A 24,654-nucleotide genomic window follows, 5' to 3' on the forward strand; every position below is an offset into this window, starting at 1 on the left:
AGTTCTAGTGCTCACATTACTACACCCAGTTCTAGTGCTCACATTACTACACCCAGTTCTAGTGCTCACATTACTACACCCAGTTCTAGTGCTCACATTACTACACCCAGTTCTAGTGCTCACACTACTACACCCAGTTCTAGTGCTCACATTACTACACCCAGTTCTAGTGCTCACATTACTACACCCAGTTCTAGTGCTCACATTACTACACCCAGTTCTAGTGCTCACACTACTACACCCAGTTCTAGTGCTCACATTACTACACCCAGTTCTAGTGCTCACATTACTACACCCAGTTCTAGTGCTCACATTACTACACCCAGTTCTAGTGCTCACACTACTACACCCAGTTCTAGTGCTCACACTACTACACCCAGTTCTAGTGCTCACATTACTACACCCAGTTCTAGTGCTCACATTACTACACCCAGTTCTAGTGCTCACATTACTACACCCAGTTCTAGTGCTCACATTACTACACCCAGTTCTAGTGCTCACATTACTACACCCAGTTCTAGTGCTCACATTACTACACCCAGTTCTAGTGCTCACATTACTACACCCAGTTCTAGTGCTCACATTACTACACCCAGTTCTAGTGCTCACACTACTACACCCAGTTCTAGTGCTCACATTACTACACCCAGTTCTAGTGCTCACACCACTACACCCAGTTCTAGTGCTCACACTACTACACCCAGTTCTAGTGCTCACATTACTACACCCAGTTCTAGTGCTCACACTACTACACCCAGTTCTAGTGCTCACATTACTACACCCAGTTCTAGTGCTCACACTACTACACCCAGTTCTAGTGCTCACATTACTACACCCAGTTCTAGTGCTCACATTACTACACCCAGTTCTAGTGCTCACACTACTACACCCAGTTCTAGTGCTCACATTACTACACCCAGTTCTAGTGCTCACATTACTACACCCAGTTCTAGTGCTCACATTACTACACCCAGTTCTAGTGCTCACATTACTACACCCAGTTCTAGTGCTCACACTACTACACCCAGTTCTAGTGCTCACATTACTACACCCAGTTCTAGTGCTCACATTACTACACCCAGTTCTAGTGCTCACATTACTACACCCAGTTCTAGTGCTCACACTACTACACCCAGTTCTAGTGCTCACATTACTACACCCAGTTCTAGTGCTCACATTACTACACCCAGTTCTAGTGCTCACATTACTACACCCAGTTCTAGTGCTCACACTACTACACCCAGTTCTAGTGCTCACACTACTACACCCAGTTCTAGTGCTCACATTACTACACCCAGTTCTAGTGCTCACATTACTACACCCAGTTCTAGTGCTCACATTACTACACCCAGTTCTAGTGCTCACATTACTACACCCAGTTCTAGTGCTCACATTACTACACCCAGTTCTAGTGCTCACATTACTACACCCAGTTCTAGTGCTCACATTACTACACCCAGTTCTAGTGCTCACATTACTACACCCAGTTCTAGTGCTCACACTACTACACCCAGTTCTAGTGCTCACATTACTACACCCAGTTCTAGTGCTCACACCACTACACCCAGTTCTAGTGCTCACACTACTACACCCAGTTCTAGTGCTCACATTACTACACCCAGTTCTAGTGCTTACATTACTACACCCAGTTCTAGTGCTAACACTACTACACCCAGTTCTAGTGCTCACATTACTACACCCAGTTCTAGTGCTCACATTACTACACCCAGTTCTAGTGCTCACATTACTACACCCAGTTCTAGTGCTCACATTACTACACCCAGTTCTAGTGCTCACATTACTACACCCAGTTCTAGTGCTCACACTACTACACCCAGTTCTATCGCTCACATTACTACACCCAGTTCTAGTGCTCACATTACTACACCCAGTTCTAGTGCTCACATTACTACACCCAGTTCTAGTGCTCACATTACTACACCCAGTTCTAGTGCTCACATTACTACACCCAGTTCTAGTGCTCACATTACTACACCCAGTTCTAGTGCTCACATTACTACACCCAGTTCTAGTGCTCACACTACTACACCCAGTTTTAGTGCTGACATCACTACACCCAGTTCTAGTGCTCACATTACTACACCCAGTTCTAGTGCTCACATTACTACACCCAGTTCTAGTGCTCACACTACTACACCCAGTTCTAGTGCTCACATTACTACACCCAGTTCTAGTGCTCACATTACTACACCCAGTTCTAGTGCTCACATTACTACACCCAGTTCTAGTGCTCACATTACTACACCCAGTTCTAGTGCTCAGGTTACTACACCCAGTTCTAGTGCTCACACTACTACACCCAGTTCTAGTGCTCACATTACTACACCCAGTTCTAGTGCTCACATTACTACACCCAGTTCTAGTGCTCACACTACTACACCCAGTTCTAGTGCTCACACTACTACACCCAGTTCTAGTGCTCAGGTTACTACACCCAGTTCTAGTGCTCACACTACTACACCCAGTTCTGGTGCTCACATTACTACACCCAGTTCTAGTGCTCACACTACTACACCCAGTTCTAGTGCTCACATTACTACACCCAGTTCTAGTGCTCACACTACTACACCCAGTTCTAGTGCTCACATTACTACACCCAGTTCTAGTGCTCACATTACTACACCCAGTTCTAGTGCTCACATTACTACACCCAGTTCTAGTGCTCACATTACTACACCCAGTTCTAGTGCTCACACTACTACACCCAGTTCTAGTGCTCACACTACTACACCCAGTTCTAGTGCTCACATTACTACACCCAGTTCTAGTGCTCACACTACTACACCCAGTTCTAGTGCTCACATTACTACACCCAGTCCTAGTGCTCACATTACTACACCCAGTTCTAGTGTTCACATTACTACACCCAGTTCTAGTGCTCACATTACTACACCCAGTCCTAGTGCTCACATTACTACACCCAGTTCTAGTGTTCACATTACTACACCCAGTTCTAGTGCTCACATTACCACACCCAGTTCTAGTGCTCACATTACTACACCCAGTCCTAGTGCTCACATTACTACACCCAGTTCTAGTGCTCACATTACTACACCCAGGTCTAGTGCTCACACTACTACACCCAGTTCTAGTGCTCACACTACTACACCCAGTTCTAGTGCTCACACTACTACACCCAGTTCTAGTGCTCACACTACTACACCCAGTTCTAGTGCTCACATTACTACACCCAGTTCTAGTGCTCACATTACTACACCCAGTTCTAGTGCTCACATTACTACACCCAGTTCTAGTGCTCACATTACTACACCCAGTTCTAGTGCTCACATTACTACACCCAGATCTAGTGCTCACACTACTACACCCAGTTCTAGTGCTCACATTACTACACCCAGTTCTAGTGCTCACACTACTACACCCAGTTCTAGTGCTCACATTACTACACCCAGTACTAGTGCTCACACTACTACACCCAGTTCTAGTGCTCACACTACTACACCCAGTTCTAGTGCTCACATTACTACACCCAGTTCTAGTGCTCACATTACTACACCCAGTTCTACTGCTCACATTACTACACCCAGTTCTACTGCTCACATTACTACACCCAGTTCTAGTGCTCACACTACTACACCCAGTTCTAGTGCTCACATTACTACACCCAGTTCTAGTGCTCACATTACTACACCCAGTTCTAGTGCTCACACTACTACACCCAGTTCTAGTGCTCACATTACTACACCCAGTTCTAGTGCTCACATTACTACACCCAGTTCTAGTGCTCACATTACTACACCCAGTTCTAGTGCTCACATTACTACACCCAGTTCTAGTGCTCACACTACTACACCCAGTTCTAGTGCTCACATTACTACACCCAGTCCTAGTGCTCACATTACTACACCCAGTTCTACTGCTCACATTACTACACCCAGTTCTAGTGCTCACACTACTACACCCAGTTCTAGTGCTCACACTACTACACCCAGTTCTAGTGCTCACACTACTACACCCAGTTCTAGTGCTCACATTACTTCACCCAGTTCTAGTGCTCACATTACTACACCCAGTTCTAGTGCTCACATTACTACACCCAGTTCTAGTGCTCACATTACTACACCCTGTTCTAGTGCTCACACTACTACACCCAGTTCTAGTGCTCACATTACTACACCCAGTTCTAGTGCTCACACTACTACACCCAGTTCTAGTGCTCACATTACTACACCCAGTTCTAGTGCTCACACTACTACACCCAGTTCTAGTGCTCACATTACTACACCCAGTTCTAGTGCTCACATTACTACACCCAGTTCTAGTGCTCACACTACTACACCCAGTTCTAGTGCTCACATTACTACACCCAGTTCTAGTGCTCACATTACTACACCCAGTTCTAGTGCTCACATTACTACACCCAGTTCTAGTGCTCACACTACTACACCCAGTTCTAGTGCTCACACTACTACACCCAGTTCTAGTGCTCACACTACTACACCCAGTTCTAGTGCTCACATTACTACACCCAGTTCTAGTGCTCACATTACTACACCCAGTTCTAGTGCTCACATTACTACACCCAGTTCTAGTGCTCACACTACTACACCCAGTTCTAGTGCTCACACTACTACACCCAGTTCTAGTGCTCACACTACTACACCCAGTTCTAGTGCTCACACTACTACACCCAGTTCTAGTGCTCACATTACTACACCCAGTTCTAGTGCTCACACTACTACACCCAGTTCTAGTGCTCACATTACTACACCCAGTTCTAGTGCTCACACTACTACACCCAGTTCTAGTGCTCACAGTACTACACCCAGTTCTAGTGCTCACACTACTACACCCAGTTCATATTTGAAAGGGGTATCAGATCCCCGATTGTGGTGGTCCATTCCTTCTCTGGTCCATGTCAGACCTAGCTTGCATTGCCAGCAGTATGTCTGACCTGGTTCCAGAGAGGGTTGGTCTCTGCCAGGACTGCCCTCAATCACTGATTCTGTTTACAACTTTTATGGACAGAATTTAAGCCCCAGTCAGGGTGTTGAGGGCCTCTGCTTTGGTGGCTGCAGGATTAGGTCTCTGCTTTTTGTGGATGATTAAGTCCTGATGGCTTCCTCTGGCCAGGATCTTCAGCTCTGACTGGATCGGCACATAGCTGAGTGTGACGCGACTGGGGGGAAAACCAGCACGTTCAGGTCCGTGGTTCTCGACCCGGAAAATAGTGGAGTACCATGTGTGGCTTGGGGACAGGATCCTGCCCCAGGTTTAGGGGTTCAAGTACCCTGGGGTCTTGTTTCCTAATGAGGAAAGAGTGGATGGTGAGATTGACAGGTGGATTGGTGCTGGGTCTGCAATAATGTGGACTCTGTACCAGTCTGTCGTGGTAAAAAAGCAACTGAACAGGAAGGCAAAGTTCTAAATCTATTGGCCAGTTTCCGTTCCCGTCCTCACCTGTGGTCATGAGCTTTGGGTTATGACCGAAAGGACAAGATCTTGGGTAAAAGCGGCCCAAATGAGTTTTCTGCATCGGCTAGCGGGGATCTTCCTTGGACGTAGGGAGATAGGTGTCATTTGGGAGGAGCTCAAACTAAAACCACTGCTCCTCCTCCAAGATGAGTTACAGGAGGTGGATCGAGCACCTGGTCAGAATGTCCAACCGGTAGGAGGCAGTGGAGAAGACTCAGGACACGTTGGAAAGGCTGTGTCTCCCAGCTGGTCTGGGAACACCTCAGGATCACCCGGGAAGATAGTCTCTGCTTCTAAGCAGAAGATGAATGGATGAAAAGATGTCTTTCAACAAGAGTTTTCTTGAGTTTGGATCATTCCAGATGCATGACTGGACTGCAGTTGTGATGGACCACGGCCTCCCTGCAGCGCTACAAATACTTTCTGTTGTCTACAGGTTGTGGTTCTATATTGCAGAACTTCATTGAGTCCCACAAGGCCGTGCTGCTCTGATGTCACAAGAGAAGACATCTGATGAACCAGACTAACCTCCGTTCTAATAGGAGTGCTGGGGGACGGTTGGATCCAGGTGTGAGGTTGTGGGGGTGTTATCAGGTTTATGACTTGATAAGGCAGCCTAATGCTGCAGCGTGGTAGCTAGCTGCACAATAATAAAGTGCACTGCTGTTCAGCTTGAGATTTGGGATGATCAGGTTGCAGCTTTCCCCTTCAGAGGCGCTCCCTTTGATCTTCACGTCCATGTAAGGCTCGATTTCGGTATTGCCATGATACATGTAGCCCAGCAGCTGCATCTGCATGTCCAGGTTCTGGTACCAGAACATCTGGTTGTAGCTCGGTATGCTATGAATACATTGGATGGTGGCCGTCTCTCCCGTCTTCATGATGATGTCACTGGGAGTCTGCTTGACCTTCTCTCCTGCTGAAAAGATGGTGGAACTATGACAAGTCCAGTTGATTGTGGACTAAGTGTTGTTACCTGAGAGCAGAGCAGTGCAGGCAGCAAAGCTGAGGAACAAGAGCACCACCATGTCTTTGGGATTATTAAGTCGCCCTCATCAGCACTGGTCTACTAAAGGGCTGCACCGCATGTGGGCGGGGTCAGTGGGAGAGGCGTGTCCATGTTAGTTCGAGCCCTCTTCTGACAGACACCAGACGGACAAAGCAGTTGAACAAACATAGGTTGAGGACATAAGTGTTTATAACACAAAAAGAGAAAACCTCAGACACATTCTTACTAGAAACCACAACTAGATCAAAGATTGCCTTTACGTTTTGTAAGGTTTGCATGAGTGTGCCTTTGTGGCTGCACAGTCCTATAAAGCAGTGGTCCCATAAAAAACACAATATACACTCGACAAAAAAGTGGAATTCTTTCCCATTCTTGTTTTATGTAGAGCTTCAGTCCTTCAACAGTCCGGGGTTTCTGCTGTCCTATTTTACACTTCACACATTTTCCATGGGAGACAGGTCTGGACTGCAGGCGGGCCAGGAAAGTACCTGCACTCTTTTACTACAAAGCCACGCTGTTGTAACACATGGCTTGGCATTGTCTTGCTGAAATAAGCAGGGGCGTCCATGAAACAGATGGCGCTTATTTGGCAACATATGTTGTTACAAAAGCTGTATGTACCTTTCAGCATTAATGGTGCCTTCACAGATGTGTAAGTTACCCATGCCTTGGGCACTAATGCACCCCCATACCATCACACATGTGTAAGTTACCCATGTCTTGTTCACTAATACACCCCCATACCATCACACATGTGTAAGTTACCCATGCCTTGGGCACTAATACACCCCCATACCATCACACATGTGTAAGTTACCCATGTCTTGTTCACTAATACACCCCCATACCATCACACATGTGTAAGTTACCCATGTCTTGGGCACTAATGCACCCCCATACCATCACACATGTGTAAGTTACCCATGCCTTGGGCACTAATACACCCCCATACCATCACACATGTGTAAGTTACCCATGTCTTGTTCACTAATACACCCCCATACCATCACACATGTGTAAGTTACCCATGTCTTGTTCACTAATACACCCCCATACCATCACACATGTGTAAGTTACCCATGTCTTGTTCACTAATACACCCCCATACCATCACACATGTGTAAGTTACCCATGTCTTGTTCACTAATACACCCCCATACCATCACACATGTGTAAGTTACCCATGTCTTGTTCACTAATACACCCCCATACCATCACACATGTGTAAGTTACCCATGCCTTGTTCACTAATACACCCCCATACCATCACACATGTGTAAGTTACCCATGTCTTGTTCACTAATACACCCCCATACCATCACACATGTGTAAGTTAGTCATGTCTTGTTCACTAATACACCCTCATACCATCACACATGTGTAAGTTACCCATGTCTTGTTCACTAATACACCCCCATACCATCACACATGTGTAAGTTACCCATGTCTTGTTCACTAATACACCCCCATACCATCACACATGTGTAAGTTACCCATGTCTTGTTCACTAATACACCCCCATACCATCACACATGTGTAAGTTACCCATGTCTTGTTCACTAATACACCCCCATACCATCACACATGTGTAAGTTACCCATGCCTTGGGCACTAATGCACCCCCATACCATCACACATGTGTAAGTTACCCATGCCTTGGGCACTAATGCACCCCCATACCATCACACATGTGTAAGTTACCCATGTCTTGTTCACTAATACACCCCCATACCATCACACATGTGTAAGTTACCCATGCCTTGGGCACTAATGCACCCCCATACCATCACACATGTGTAAGTTACCCATGCCTTGGGCACTAATGCACCCCCATACCATCACACATGTGTAAGTTACCCATGTCTTGTTCACTAATACACCCCCATACCATCACACATGTGTAAGTTACCCATGCCTTGGGCACTAATGCATCCCCATACCATCACACATGTGTAAGTTACCCATGTCTTGTTCACTAATACACCCCCATACCATCACACATGTGTAAGTTACCCATGTCTTGTTCACTAATACACCCCCATACCATCACACATGTGTAAGTTACCCATGTCTTGTTCACTAATACACCCCCATACCATCACACATGTGTAAGTTACCCATGTCTTGTTCACTAATGCACCCCCATACCATCACACATGTGTAAGTTACCCATGCCTTGGGCACTAATGCACCCCCATACCATCACACATGTGTAAGTTACCCATGTCTTGTTCACTAATACACCCCCATACCATCACACATGTGTAAGTTACCCATGCCTTGGGCACTAATGCACCCCCATACCATCACACATGTGTAAGTTACCCATGCCTTGGCCACTAATACACCCCCATACCATCACACATGTGTAAGTTACCCATGTCTTGTTCACTAATACACCCCCATACCATCACACATGTGTAAGTTACCCATGTCTTGGGCACTAATACACCCCCATACCATCACACATGTGTAAGTTACCCATGTCTTGGGCACTAATACACCCCCATACCATCACACATGTGTAAGTTACCCATGTCTTGTTCACTAATACACCCCCATACCATCACACATGTGTAAGTTACCCATGTCTTGTTCACTAATACACCCCCATACCATCACACATGTGTAAGTTACCCATGTCTTGTTCACTAATACACCCCCATACCATCACACATGTGTAAGTTACCCATGTCTTGTTCACTAATACACCCCCATACCATCACACATGTGTAAGTTACCCATGTCTTGTTCACTAATGCACCCCCATACCATCACACATGTGTAAGTTACCCATGCCTTGGGCACTAATGCACCCCCATACCATCACACATGTGTAAGTTACCCATGTCTTGTTCACTAATACACCCCCATACCATCACACATGTGTAAGTTACCCATGCCTTGGGCACTAATGCACCCCCATACCATCACACATGTGTAAGTTACCCATGCCTTGGCCACTAATACACCCCCATACCATCACACATGTGTAAGTTACCCATGTCTTGTTCACTAATACACCCCCATACCATCACACATGTGTAAGTTACCCATGTCTTGGGCACTAATACACCCCCATACCATCACACATGTGTAAGTTACCCATGTCTTGGGCACTAATACACCCCCATACCATCACACATGTGTAAGTTACCCATGTCTTGTTCACTAATACACCCCCATACCATCACACATGCTGACTACAACACACTAATACACCCCCATACCATCACACATGCTGGCTTTTACACTTTGCGTGGATAACAGTCTGGATGGTTCACTTCCCCTTTGGTCCGGATGACACAATGTCGGAAATTTTTACAAAAACAATGTGAAATGTGGACTCGTCAGACCACAGAACACTTTTCCACTTTGCATCAGTCCATCTTAGATGATCTCGGGCCCAGAGAAGTCAGTGGCGTTTCTGGATGTTGTTGATAAATGGCTTTCGCTTTGCATGGTAGAGCTTTAACTTGCACTTACAGATGTAGCGACCAACTGTATTTAGTGACAGTGGTTTTCTGAAGTGTTCCTGAGCCTATGTGGTGATATCCTTTAAAGATTGATGTCGGTCTGAGGGATGGAAGGTCACGGTCATTCAATGTTGGTTTCCGGCCATGCCGCTTACGTGGAGTGATTTCTCCAGATTCTCTGAACCTTTTGATGATATTATGGAGCATAGATGTTGAAATCCCTCAATTTCTTGCAATGTCACTTTGAGAAAGGTTGTTCTTAAACTGTTTGACTATTTGCTCACGCAGTTGTGGACAAAGGGGTGTACCTCGCCCCATCTTTTCTTGTGAAAGACTGAGCATTTTTTGGGAAGCTGTTTTTATAGCCAATCATGGCACCCACCTGTTCCCAATTAGCCTGCACACCTGTGGGATGTTCCAAATAAGTGTTTGATGAGCGTTCCTCAACTTAATCAGTATTTATTGCCACCTTTCCCAACTTCTTTGTCACGTGTTGCTGGCATCAAATTCTAAAGTTAATGATTATTTGCAAAAAAAATAATGTTTATGAGTTTGAACATGAAATATGTTGTCTTTGTAGCATATTCAACTGAATATGGCTTGAAAAGGATTTGCAAATCATTGTATTCTGTTTATATTTACATCTAACACCATTTCCCAACTCATATGGAAACGGGGTTTGTATTTGAATGACTATTACCCTTTCAAGGCTGCTGTTCATCCAACCGCAGAGTCTCCTGAAGTCGCTTGATGTACAAAAGTAAATAATCCCGACGTTACATTTGTGGATCTAGACAACTTCCTGATGTAGTTTGTTAACAAACTCTGAATGATGTCAGTAGCTATATTTGAAGAATCATGATTGGTCTATCTAGCTCTGCATGCTCCTTAAAATGCTGCGACTGAGCTGTTGGTGTGTTGCAATTGTTGTAGTGTTGTTTAGGTTGAACTCATCAGAGCTATTATTGCTGGCTGACAAGGGTTCTTGGTCCTGGTGGTGAAAAAAATATATATTACAAGTTTGCTGGGATTTCAGTTTCTGCAGAGTGGACTTTCCGGAGCAGAAAATGACATAAGTCAGATCCTGATCCAGTAAAGGTAGAGGCACCACCACCACCACTATCACCACCACCACCACCACCACCACCACCACAATCTGCCAATCCAGAGGCACCGCCCCAGATGTCCACCCAGAGTCTTGTCAACTACGACAGCCACACGGCATCCAAAGCCTTAAGGAACTTCAGGCGGATCTCATCCCTGCCACTGAAGGAGCTTCTAAACTACCTCAGCCCCAGAAATAGGAGATCCCACCACAGGGGTCCTAGAAACTGCTTCCTCATTGGAAGACATGTCGGTGGGCTTGAGGAGATCTTCAAAGTATTCTCTCCACCGATCCCCAACTTGCCCAGTCGTCGTCCGCAGTAGAGCTGGGGATCTTCGGGCACCTCACAGTTCCTTTAGGATTCAGAAGCTGCGATTCCATTACAGATGTTTTATTGATGCATCTTTCATTCATGCAGTTTTACAATTTGTTTGGTTTCAATAAAATAAGCGTTTTCCACTTGCAATTTTACTAAACAGCACATTTTTAATAAGAAACAGTTCAATTAATTCTCATTACATTCTTTAAATAAAGGAAGTATGTGCAAAGCTGGAACATAAGTGCCCTAAAATAAAGGAGCTGGTCTGGTCTCTCGGTGAGGTGGCTCGCTGCAGTCATTTTAGAACTGCCTGCATTACTTACATTGATTATCAATGATTGACATTTACTAACAGATTTTATTATCATCCATGTCCACATTCTGTTGCATCTAAAAATGGATTCATTTCCCCCACCTCTAGTCAGCAGCCCACCAACCCCACCATGCACGGTGCTGACAGTGCACTGCCTCCCCCTCCTGAGGCAGTGGATGGTGGTCCAGATTCTCTTTGAAGCTGTCCAGAAGTTGTTCTTCATGGCTTTTTCAAACTATTTGGCATCTGCAACCGCCAAAGCCGCACACCGCTTGGCCTGTGTGTACCTGTCCGCTGCCTCTCCAGTCCCATGAGCCAAAAGGACCCGATACCACGCCAGCCTCAGCTTGAGGGCATCACTCACCGCTGGTGTCCATTACTACGGCCTAGGGTGTACTGGTGCCAAGTGCACACATGGACAACCTTATATTTGAACATGGTGTTTTCTAGGGACAATCTGTGACAAGCACAAACGTCCAATAACAAAACACCATTTTGTTTCCTCCCGATCACGTCTCCCCAGGTCTCGCAGTCAATGCCAATGTGAGCCTTGAAGTCCCCTCCAGTCAGGGAGCACTCTCATGTACTCCCTCTAGGGACTCCAAAAATGGTGGGTACTCTGAACTACTGTTTGGGGCGTAAGCACAAACTACAGTCAGGACCCGTACCCCCCACATGGAGGCAGAGGGAAGCTACCCTCTCGTTTTACCGGGTTAAACTCCAACGTTCGGGCTCTGAGCCGCGGGGCAACAAGTATTGTCACTCTGTCGCCTTTCTCTGCTAGCAAAGTCCATCCCTTCTCGAGAAGACTGGTTCCACAACCCTTGCTGTGAGACCGACTAGATACTTTTTTGTAGACAATGAATGTGGGAGAGAGAATTTGTGGTCCTGTTTTTTTCTGAACCCCCACATTATATGTGTGCTTCATTGAGTCCCACAAGGCCGTGCTGCTCTGATGTCACAAGAGAAGACATCTGATGAACCAGACTAACCTCCGTTCTAATAGGAGTGCTGGGGACGGTTGGATCCAGGTGTGAGCTTGTGGGGGTGTTATCAGGTTTATGACTTGATAAGGCAGCCTAATGCTGCAGCGTGGTAGCTAGCTGCACAATAATAAAGTGCACTGCTGTTCAGCTTGAGATTTGGGATGATCAGATGACACATTTTATTCTCTGCGGCGCTCCCTTTGATCTCCACGTCCACGCCATCTTCTGTGCTGGGGCTGTCAGAGTACATGTAGCCCAGAATCTTCATCTGCATGTCCAGGTTCTGGTACCAGAACATCTGGTTGTAGCTCGGTATGCTATGAATACATTGGATGGTGGCCGTCTCTCCCATCTTCTTGATGATGTCACTGGGAGTCTGCTTGACCTTCTCTCCTGCTGAAAAGATGGTGGAACTATGACAAGTCCAGTTGATTGTGGACTAAGTGTTGTTACCTGAGAGCAGAGCAGTGCAGGCAGCAAAGCTGAGGAACAAGAGCACCACCATGTCTTTGGGATTATTAAGTCGCCGTCATCAGCACTGGTCTACTAAAGGGCTGCACCGCATGTGGGCGGGGTCAGTGGGAGAGGCGTGTCCATGTTAGTTCGAGCCCTCTTCTAACAGACGTCAGACGGACAAAGCAGTTGAACAGAAACCGTTATATCTTGATCGTGGATGCAGATGTTGAGGACATAAGTGGTTATAATGCAAAAAGACAAAACCTCAGAGGCAGGTGTCTCTGAGAGTCTTATTAGAAACCACAAGTAGATCCAATATAGCCTTTACGTTTTGTAAGGTTTGCATGAGTGTGCCTTTGTGGCTGCACAGTCCTACACAGCACGGTGCTGCACAGTCCTACACAACACGGTGCACCCGCTCAACTCGGCATAGGAAGTCAGGCCTTCTTTACACGGAGTCCACCCAAATTTACCGACATACTAAAATGTTCTTCATTCCACTTCTTCACATTATCTCTTTGGTAGGACAATAGTCCGACTTCTTCAGAGGGGCCCTATCATGCAAAACCAACTTTTCGTACATATTGGTACCTGCTTATGTGTATTTGGGATCTGCATAAGTCCTAAAAATTTGGAATCAAAACTGAGAGGAGGAAGAAGAGGGAGAAACGAAAGAAAATGGAGGAGCAAAGTTTGTTTGGAGTGCCGGGAATCCTGCCTGATGGTGTTCATAGAAACATGGCTACATAAGGATATTTTCCGGACTCTCATTGAGTTGGAGCTGTTGAAGACCGAAATAGTCTCAAACGAAATTGCTGTACAACTGTCGTCCAAATCTGGAGCCCCACTTAAGCAAGTTGATGATTTTAAGTACCTCGGTTCCTGGATCATGGATTACGGTAATGACTTCTGTACCAGGAAAGCCCAAGCCTGGAAAGCATGTAATAAAATGGACAACATATGGCATTCCAACCAGTCCAGTTCACTTAAGCTAGACCTCTTCAAGTCTACCATTGAACCCAGCCTCATGTACGGCTCCTGAGACCTGGACCCTCAATGCGCGCCTTCAAAAACGCCTTGACGGTTGCTATACCAACCTGCTTCGAAGGGTTCAAGGCTTGTCGCGGCAGTCCCCTCCCACCTTGGACCAAATATACGGCAACCTACCTCGAGCAAGCACCCGTCTGAGCCAACGTGGCGCGCAGTTTGCCGGTCACTGCTTCCGTGCCAAGACAGAAACAATCTACCAGGGGTCGCCTCACTTACCCCGAAGTAATCGCATGGGACTCTGGGATCCTTGTTTCAGAGCTGGGCTCTGCCTTGGGTGACCCCGACTGCTGGCGGAGGGTTGTGCAAGGTCTCTCGGCTACGCCCACACCTTGATGATGACGAGGAGTCGTTCCCTTTTCAGTCGAGGGGACGTTTTATGGCCCGTCAACTATGGAACACAAAACCAACAGAAATCATGATCTCATTTCAGGTAATCACAAACTAATTCTAGATTCAAACCAGATCACAAGAAAGGTTGTGAGGCACTGGAGCTGGTGGACTATTTTAAAGTACCTCAGATCCATTCAATCAGCAGATGGAAAGTCCACAAAAGAGATCATTGCAAGAATTGGAATGGCAGAGCAGAGTCTGATACAGCTGAAGGACATTTGGAAGGACCGATCTCTCACTCAATCAATCAATCAATCAATGTTTACTTATATAGCCCTAAATCACTAGTGTCTCAAAGGGCTGCACAAACCACCACGACATCCTCGGTAGGCCCACATAAGGGCAAAGAAAACTCACACCCAGCGGGACGTCGGTGACAATGATGACTATGAGAACCTTGGAGAGGAGGAAAGCAATGGATGTCGAGCGGGTCTAACATGATACTGTGAAAGTTCAATCCACAATGGGTCCAACACAGTCGCGAGAGTCCAGTCCAAAGCGGATCCAACACAGCAGCGAGAGTCCCGTTCACAGCGGAGCCAGCAGGAAACCATCCCAAGCGGAGGCGGATCAGCAGCGCAGAGATGTCCCCAGCCGATACACAGGCGAGCAGTACATGGCCCGAAAATAATACGTTACAGTAGTCGAGACGAGATGTAACAAACGCATGGATAATGATCTCAGCGTCTTTAGTGGACAGAATGGAGCGAATTTTAGCGATATTACGGAGATGAAAGAAGGCTGTTTTAGTAACGCTTTTAATGTGTGCCTCAAAGGAGAGAGTTGGGTGGAAGATAATACCCAGATTCTTTACCGTGTCGCCTTGTTTAATTGTTTGGTTGTCAAATGTTAGAGTTGTGTTATTAAATATAGGTCGGTGTCTAGCAGGACCGATAATCAGCATTTCCGTTTTTTTGGCGTTGAGTTGCAAAAAGTTAGCGGACATCCATTGTTTAATTTCATTAAGACACGCCTCCAGCTGACTACAATCCGGCGTGTTGGTCAGCTTTAGGGGCATGTAGAGTTGGGTGTCATCAGCATAACAGTGAAAGCTAACACCGTATTTGCGTATGATGTCACCTAGCGGCAGCATGTAGATGCTGAAGAGTGCAGGGCCAAGGACCGAACCCTGGGGAACTCCACACGTTACCTTAACGTAGTCCTACACTACACTGTATTACTCACTACAGCGTTGGGATTAAAAAGTGACCTTCACTCCTAGCGACGAGGGACGGGATTTGTGAATCAACAATCATATGACGTGTGGGCGTGGTTATTGTGATGTCACAGGAGAAGACATCTGATGAACCAGACTAACCTCCGTTCTAATAGGAGTGCTGGGGACGGTTGGATCCAGGTGTGAGGTTGTGGGGGTGTTATCAGGTTTATGACTTGATAAGGCAGCCTAATGCTGCAGCGTGGTAGCTAGCTGCACAATAATAAAGTGCACTGCTGTTCAGGTCGAGCTTTGGGATGATCAGTCGGCACTCTTCATTCACTGAGGAGCTCCCTTTGATCTCCACGTCCACACCCTTCTCTGGTAAGGCGTTGCTGTAAGACATGTAGCCCAGGGGCTGCATCTGCACGTCCACGTTCTTGTACCAGAGGATCACGTCGTAGCCCGGAACGCTGTGAGAACATTGGATGGTGGCCGTCTCTCCCGTCCTTTTGAACATGTCACTGGGAGTCTGCAGGACTTTCTCTGCCGATGAAAAGGTAAAGAATAAAATAAGAAATGTGTGTTGTAAGTAAGTGGGAGCTCCGTTGTCACCTGAGAGCAGAGCAGTGCAGGCAGCAAAGCTGAGGAACAAGAGCACCACCATGTCTTTGGGATTATTAAGTCGCCGTCATCAGCACTGGTCTACTAAAGGGCTGCACCGCATGTGGGCGGGGTTAGAGCATCAGACACTTCTGAGGCCCTGTTTAGGTTACGACCTACCCTCAGAGTTTTAGAATCACTTGACGGATGGTCACCCACCGAAGGACAATTGTTTGCTTGACCTCTGCAAATAAGTTATCCTTCATGGCGGGCTAGGGTTAGGGGTTCGGGTTAGGGTTAGGGGTTATGGTTAGGGACATTTGCTTGTCAGCTGCCTTAAGGTGTGTACCAAATTTTGAGGTTATAAGGTTACAGTTAGTGTCTGTCAAAGCCTTAATTTCGAGTTGATTCGACTCAATAACAGAGAGGCCTTGTGTTTGTTTGTCTGAGCAACAATGGCACTGGCAACTCAGTCTGGGAACCTTTTTGTGCGATACCATGTCCTCATTTGTTCATGTGTCTACTGTACCTTCTCTAAAGTGGGTCACTGCAGCTGTTCATGGTTACTTTGCAGTTTTCTGAGCACGTTCCTACAGATGTGAGGCACGGTGAAGCTTTCCAACGGCACAGAAATACACTCCGGCGTCGCCCGGCTGCACCTTTTCCACCCTGAGGGAGCCTTGCTCGGCCTCCACCTGGGAGATGGTGTACTTGTCCGGGCTGGAATCTCCATGGAATTCTGTTTGGTTCATGAAGGGTGCGCTGACGGCGATGTGCTGTAAACCCGCCCCGGGTGACTGTCGGTACCAGAACATGAAGAAGTAGATGGCGTCGAGGTGGTGGCGGCAGTGCATGCAGCCGGAGTGACCAGTCTTGACCGTCAACCGTGACGTCTGCCAGACCCCCTTCTGAGTACCTAGAGTGTATTGACCAGTCAGTCAGTCCGCCGGCAGTTCTCATGCAACCACCACCAGAACCAGGACATGAAAAGTGCTGTGGTTGCTACCTGCGGCGCTGCAGAGCAGACAAGCGCAGAGGAGCTTCAGTGCCGGCAACATTTCTCTGCTCTTCAAGATGGCCGCCGTGGGAAGTGATCAGCAGCTGGGGGGCACGGTGCAAGATGGCATCTGTGGCACAGAACTGCTCCTTGTCAAGTAGACGCTGGACTGTGGCGCAGCAAGTGGGCACCTGTGGTACTGCTCTGAGGCGGGTTCTTCAACAATTACAACCGTCTCTGCAGGATGACCACCTCAGGGCCCCACAGACGGTGGAGGTTTTTTTTTAAAAAGGACTCAAGACTCACCTTTTTAGAAAAGCTCATTTTGTTAGAAGGAAGTTAGAATGTAATAACAGCAACACATGTCAACAAAGGCATTTTTACCAGTGTGTTACATGGCCTTTCCTTTCAACAACACTCAGTGCAGGTTTGGGAACTGAGGAGACACTTTTTTGAAGTGGAATTCTTTCCCATTCTTGCTTGATGTACAGCTTAAGTTGTTCTGCCTCATATTTTAGCCTGCACACATTTTCAATGTCTGGACTACAGGCAGGCCAGTCTAGTACCTACACTCTTTTACTATGAAGCCACGCTGTTGTAACACCTGGCTTGGCTTTGTCTTGCTGAAATAAGCAGGGGCGTCCATGATAAAACCTGTATGTACCTTTCAACATTGATGGTGCCTTCACAGATGTGTAATTGGCCACTAATACACCCCCATACCATCACACATGCTGACTACCACACTTTCACCCTACAACAATCTCTAATACACCCCCATACCATCACACATGCTGACTACCACACTTTCACCCTACAACAATCACTAATACACCCCCATACCATCACACATGCTGACTACAACACTTTCACCCTACAACAATCTCTAATACACCCCCATACCATCACACATGCTGACTACCACACTTTCACCCTACAACAATCACTAATACACCCCCATACCATCACACATGCTGACTACCACACTTTCACCCTACAACAATCACTAATACACCCCCATACCATCACACATGCTGACTACCACACTTTCACCCTACAACAATCACTAATACACCCCCATACCATCACACATGCTGACTACAACACTTTCACCCTACAACAATCACTAATACACCCCCATACCATCACACATGCTGACTACAACACTTTCACCCTACAACAATCATTAATACACCCCCATACCATCACACATGCTGACTACAACACTTTCACCCTACAACAATCACTAATACACCCCCATACCATCACACATGCTGACTACAACACTTTCACCCTACAACAATCACTAATACACCCCCATACCATCACACATGCTGACTACCACACTTTCACCCTACAACAATCACTAATACACCCCCATACCATCACACATGCTGCCTAGAACACTTTCACCCTACAACAATCACTAATACACCCCCATACCATCACACATGCTGACTACAACACTTTCACCCTACAACAATCACTAATACACCCCCATACCATCACACATGCTGACTACCACACTTTCACCCTACAATATTCACTAATACACCCCCATACCATCACACATGCTGACTACAACACTTTCACCCTACAACAATCACTAATACACCCCCATACCATCACACATGCTGACTACAACACTTTCACCCTACAACAATCACTAATACACCCCCATACCATCACACATGCTGACTACCACACTTTCACCCTACAACAATCACTAATACACCCCCATACCATCACACATGCTGACTACAACACTTTCACCCTACAACAATCACTAATACACCCCCATACCATCACACATGCTGACTACAACACTTTCACCCTACAACAATCACTAATACACCCCCATACCATCACACATGCTGACTACCACACTTTCACCCTACAATATTCACTAATACACCCCCATACCATCACACATGCTGACTACAACACTTTCACCCTACAACAATCACTAATACACCCCCATACCATCACACATGCTGACTACCACACTTTCACCCTACAACAATCACTAATACACCCCCATACCATCACACATGCTGACTACAACACTTTCACCCTACAACAATCACTAATACACCCCCATACCATCACACATGCTGACTACAACACTTTCACCCTACAACAATCACTAATACACCCCCATACCATCACACATGCTGACTACAACACTTTCACCCTACAACAATCACTAATACACCCCCATACCATCACACATGCTGACTACCACACTTTCACCCTACAACAATCACTAATACACCCCCATACCATCACACATGCTGACTACCACACTTTCACCCTACAACAATCACTAATACACCCCCATACCATCACACATGCTGACTACAACACTTTCACCCTACAACAATCACTAATACACCCCCATACCATCACACATGCTGACTACAACACTTTCACCCTACAACAATCATTAATACACCCCCATACCATCACACATGCTGACTACAACACTTTCACCCTACAACAATCACTAATACACCCCCATACCATCACACATGCTGACTACAACACTTTCACCCTACAACAATCACTAATACACCCCCATACCATCACACATGCTGACTACCACACTTTCACCCTACAACAATCACTAATACACCCCCATACCATCACACATGCTGCCTAGAACACTTTCACCCTACAACAATCACTAATACACCCCCATACCATCACACATGCTGACTACAACACTTTCACCCTACAACAATCACTAATACACCCCCATACCATCACACATGCTGACTACAACACTTTCACCCTACAACAATCACTAATACACCCCCATACCATCACACATGCTGACTACCACACTTTCACCCTACAACAATCACTAATACACCCCCATACCATCACACATGCTGACTACAACACTTTCACCCTACAACAATCACTAATACACCCCCATACCATCACACATGCTGACTACAACACTTTCACCCTACAACAATCACTAATACACCCCCATACCATCACACATGCTGACTACCACACTTTCACCCTACAATATTCACTAATACACCCCCATACCATCACACATGCTGACTACAACACTTTCACCCTACAACAATCACTAATACACCCCCATACCATCACACATGCTGACTACCACACTTTCACCCTACAACAATCACTAATACACCCCCATACCATCACACATGCTGACTACAACACTTTCACCCTACAACAATCACTAATACACCCCCATACCATCACACATGCTGACTACAACACTTTCACCCTACAACAATCACTAATACACCCCCATACCATCACACATGCTGACTACAACACTTTCACCCTACAACAATCACTAATACACCCCCATACCATCACACATGCTGACTACCACACTTTCACCCTACAATATTCACTAATACACCCCCATACCATCACACATGCTGACTACAACACTTTCACCCTACAACAATCACTAATACACCCCCATACATCACACATGCTGACTACCACACTTTCACCCTACAACAATCACTAATACACCCCCATACCATCACACATGCTGCCTAGAACACTTTCACCCTACAACAATCACTAATACACCCCCATACCATCACACATGCTGACTACAACACTTTCACCCTACAACAATCACTAATACACCCCCATACCATCACACATGCTGACTACAACACTTTCACCCTACAACAATCACTAATACACCCCCATACCATCACACATGCTGACTACAACACTTTCACCCTACAACAATCACTAATACACCCCCATACCATCACACATGCTGACTACAACACTTTCACCCTACAACAATCACTAATACACCCCCATACCATCACACATGCTGACTACCACACTTTCACCCTACAACAATCACTAATACACCCCCATACCATCACACATGCTGACTACAACACTTTCACCCTACAACAATCACTAATACACCCCCATACCATCACACATGCTGACTACAACACTTTCACCCTACAACAATCTCTAATACACCCCCATACCATCACACATGCTGCCTAGAACACTTTCACCCTACAACAATCACTAATACACCCCCATACCATCACACATGCTGACTACCACACTTTCACCCTACAACAATCACTAATACACCCCCATACCATCACACATGCTGACTACCACACTTTCACCCTACAACAATCACTAATACACCCCCATACCATCACACATGCTGCCTAGAACACTTTCACCCTACAACAATCACTAATACACCCCCATACCATCACACATGCTGACTACAACACTTTCACCCTACAACAATCACTAATACACCCCCATACCATCACACATGCTGCCTAGAACACTTTCACCCTACAACAATCACTAATACACCCCCATACCATCACACATGCTGACTACAACACTTTCACCCTACAACAATCACTAATACACCCCCATACCATCACACATGCTGACTACAACACTTTCACCCTACAACAATCACTAATACACCCCCATACCATCACACATGCTGACTACAACACTTTCACCCTACAACAATCACTAATACACCCCCATACCATCACACATGCTGACTACAACACTTTCACCCTACAACAATCACTAATACACCCCCATACCATCACACATGCTGACTACAACACTTTCACCCTACAACAATCATTAATACACCCCCATACCATCACACATGCTGACTACAACACTTTCACCCTACAACAATCACTAATACACCCCCATACCATCACACATGCTGACTACAACACTTTCACCCTACAACAATCACTAATACACCCCCATACCATCACACATGCTGACTACCACACTTTCACCCTACAACAATCACTAATACACCCCCATACCATCACACATGCTGACTACAACACTTTCACCCTACAACAATCACTAATACACCCCCATACCATCACACATGCTGCCTAGAACACTTTCACCCTACAACAATCACTAATACACCCCCATACCATCACACATGCTGACTACAACACTTTCACCCTACAACAATCACTAATACACCCCCATACCATCACACATGCTGCCTAGAACACTTTCACCCTACAACAATCACTAATACACCCCCATACCATCACACATGCTGCCTAGAACACTTTCACCCTACAACAATCACTAATACACCCCCATACCATCACACATGCTGACTACAACACTTTCACCCTACAACAATCACTAATACACCCCCATACCATCACACATGCTGACTACAACACTTTCACCCTACAACAATCACTAATACACCCCCATACCATCACACATGCTGACTACAACACTTTCACCCTACAACAATCACTAATACACCCCCATACCATCACACATGCTGCCTACAACACTTTCACCCTACAACAATCACTAATACACCCCCATACCATCACACATGCTGACTACAACACTTTCACCCTACAACAATCACTAATACACCCCCATACCATCACACATGCTGACTACAACACTTTCACCCTACAACAATCACTAATACACCCCCATACCATCACACATGCTGACTACAACACTTTCACCCTACAACAATCACTAATACACCCCCATACCATCACACATGCTGACTACAACACTTTCACCCTACAACAATCACTAATACACCCCCATACCATCACACATGCTGACTACAACACTTTCACCCTACAACAATCACTAATACACCCCCATACCATCACACATGCTGACTACAACACTTTCACCCTACAACAATCACTAATACACCCCCATACCATCACACATGCTGACTACAACACTTTCACCCTACAACAATCACTAATACACCCCCATACCATCACACATGCTGACTACAACACTTTCACCCTACAACAATCACTAATACACCCCCATACCATCACACATGCTGACTACAACACTTTCACCCTACAACAATCACTAATACACCCCCATACCATCACACATGCTGACTACAACACTTTCACCCTACAACAATCACTAATACACCCCCATACCATCACACATGCTGACTACAACACTTTCAGCCTACAACAATCACTAATACACCCCCATACCATCACACATGCTGACTACAACACTTTCACCCTACAACAATCACTAATACACCCCCATACCATCACACATGCTGACTACCACACTTTCACCCTACAACAATCACTAATACACCCCCATACCATCACACATGCTGACTACCACACTTTCACCCTACAACAATCACTAATACACCCCCATACCATCACACATGCTGACTACAACACTTTCACCCTACAACAATCACTAATACACCCCCATACCATCACACATGCTGCCTAGAACACTTTCACCCTACAACAATCACTAATACACCCCCATACCATCACACATGCTGCCTAGAACACTTTCACCCTACAACAATCACTAATACACCCCCATACCATCACACATGCTGACTACAACACTTTCACCCTACAACAATCACTAATACACCCCCATACCATCACACATGGTGACTACAACACTTTCACCCTACAACAATCACTAATACACCCCCATACCATCACACATGCTGACTACAACACTTTCACCCTACAACAATCACTAATACACCCCCATACCATCACACATGCTGACTACCACACTTTCACCCTACAACAATCACTAATACACCCCCATACCATCACACATGCTGACTACCACACTTTCACCCTACAACAATCACTAATACACCCCCATACCATCACACATGCTGCCTAGGACACTTTCACCCTACAACAATCACTAATACACCCCCATACCATCACACATGCTGACTACAACACTTTCACCCTACAACAATCACTAATACACCCCCATACCATCACACATGCTGACTACAACACTTTCACCCTACAACAATCACTAATACACCCCCATACCATCACACATGCTGACTACAACACTTTCACCCTACAACAATCACTAATACACCCCCATACCATCACACATGCTGACTACAACACTTTCACCCTACAACAATCACTAATACACCCCCATACCATCACACATGCTGACTACAACACTTTCACCCTACAACAATCACTAATACACCCCCATACCATCACACATGCTGACTACAACACTTTCACCCTACAACAATCACTAATACACCCCCATACCATCACACATGCTGACTACAACACTTTCACCCTACAACAATCACTAATACACCCCCATACCATCACACATGCTGACTACAACACTTTCACCCTACAACAATCACTAATACACCCCCATACCATCACACATGCTGACTACCACACTTTCACCCTAGATAGTTATTTTCCTCTTTGGTCCACAGTTTCCAAAAACAATTT

General features: G+C 45.9%; 2 gene segments (V, D, J or C); both read right to left on the bottom strand.

The window, feature by feature from the left end:
- Positions 1–17,468, bottom strand: part of LOC133541967 (T-cell receptor beta-1 chain C region-like) — a 29,487-nt gene extending 12,019 nt beyond the window's left edge. Inside the window, 2 exon segments of the C gene segment in view lie at positions 16,925–17,233; positions 17,324–17,468. Of these exon segments, the coding sequence occupies positions 16,925–17,233; positions 17,324–17,375 (361 nt within the window).
- LOC133541966 (Ig kappa chain V region 120-like) lies at positions 12,721–13,234 on the bottom strand. The segment is given in 2 exon segments: positions 12,721–13,055; positions 13,116–13,234. Coding segments are annotated over 2 exon segments (372 nt in total).
- Positions 17,469–24,654: the final 7,186 nt, after the last annotated feature.

Source organism: Nerophis ophidion, linkage group LG24, assembly GCF_033978795.1.
Source record: "Nerophis ophidion isolate RoL-2023_Sa linkage group LG24, RoL_Noph_v1.0, whole genome shotgun sequence".
NCBI lineage: Eukaryota > Metazoa > Chordata > Actinopteri > Syngnathiformes > Syngnathidae > Nerophis > Nerophis ophidion.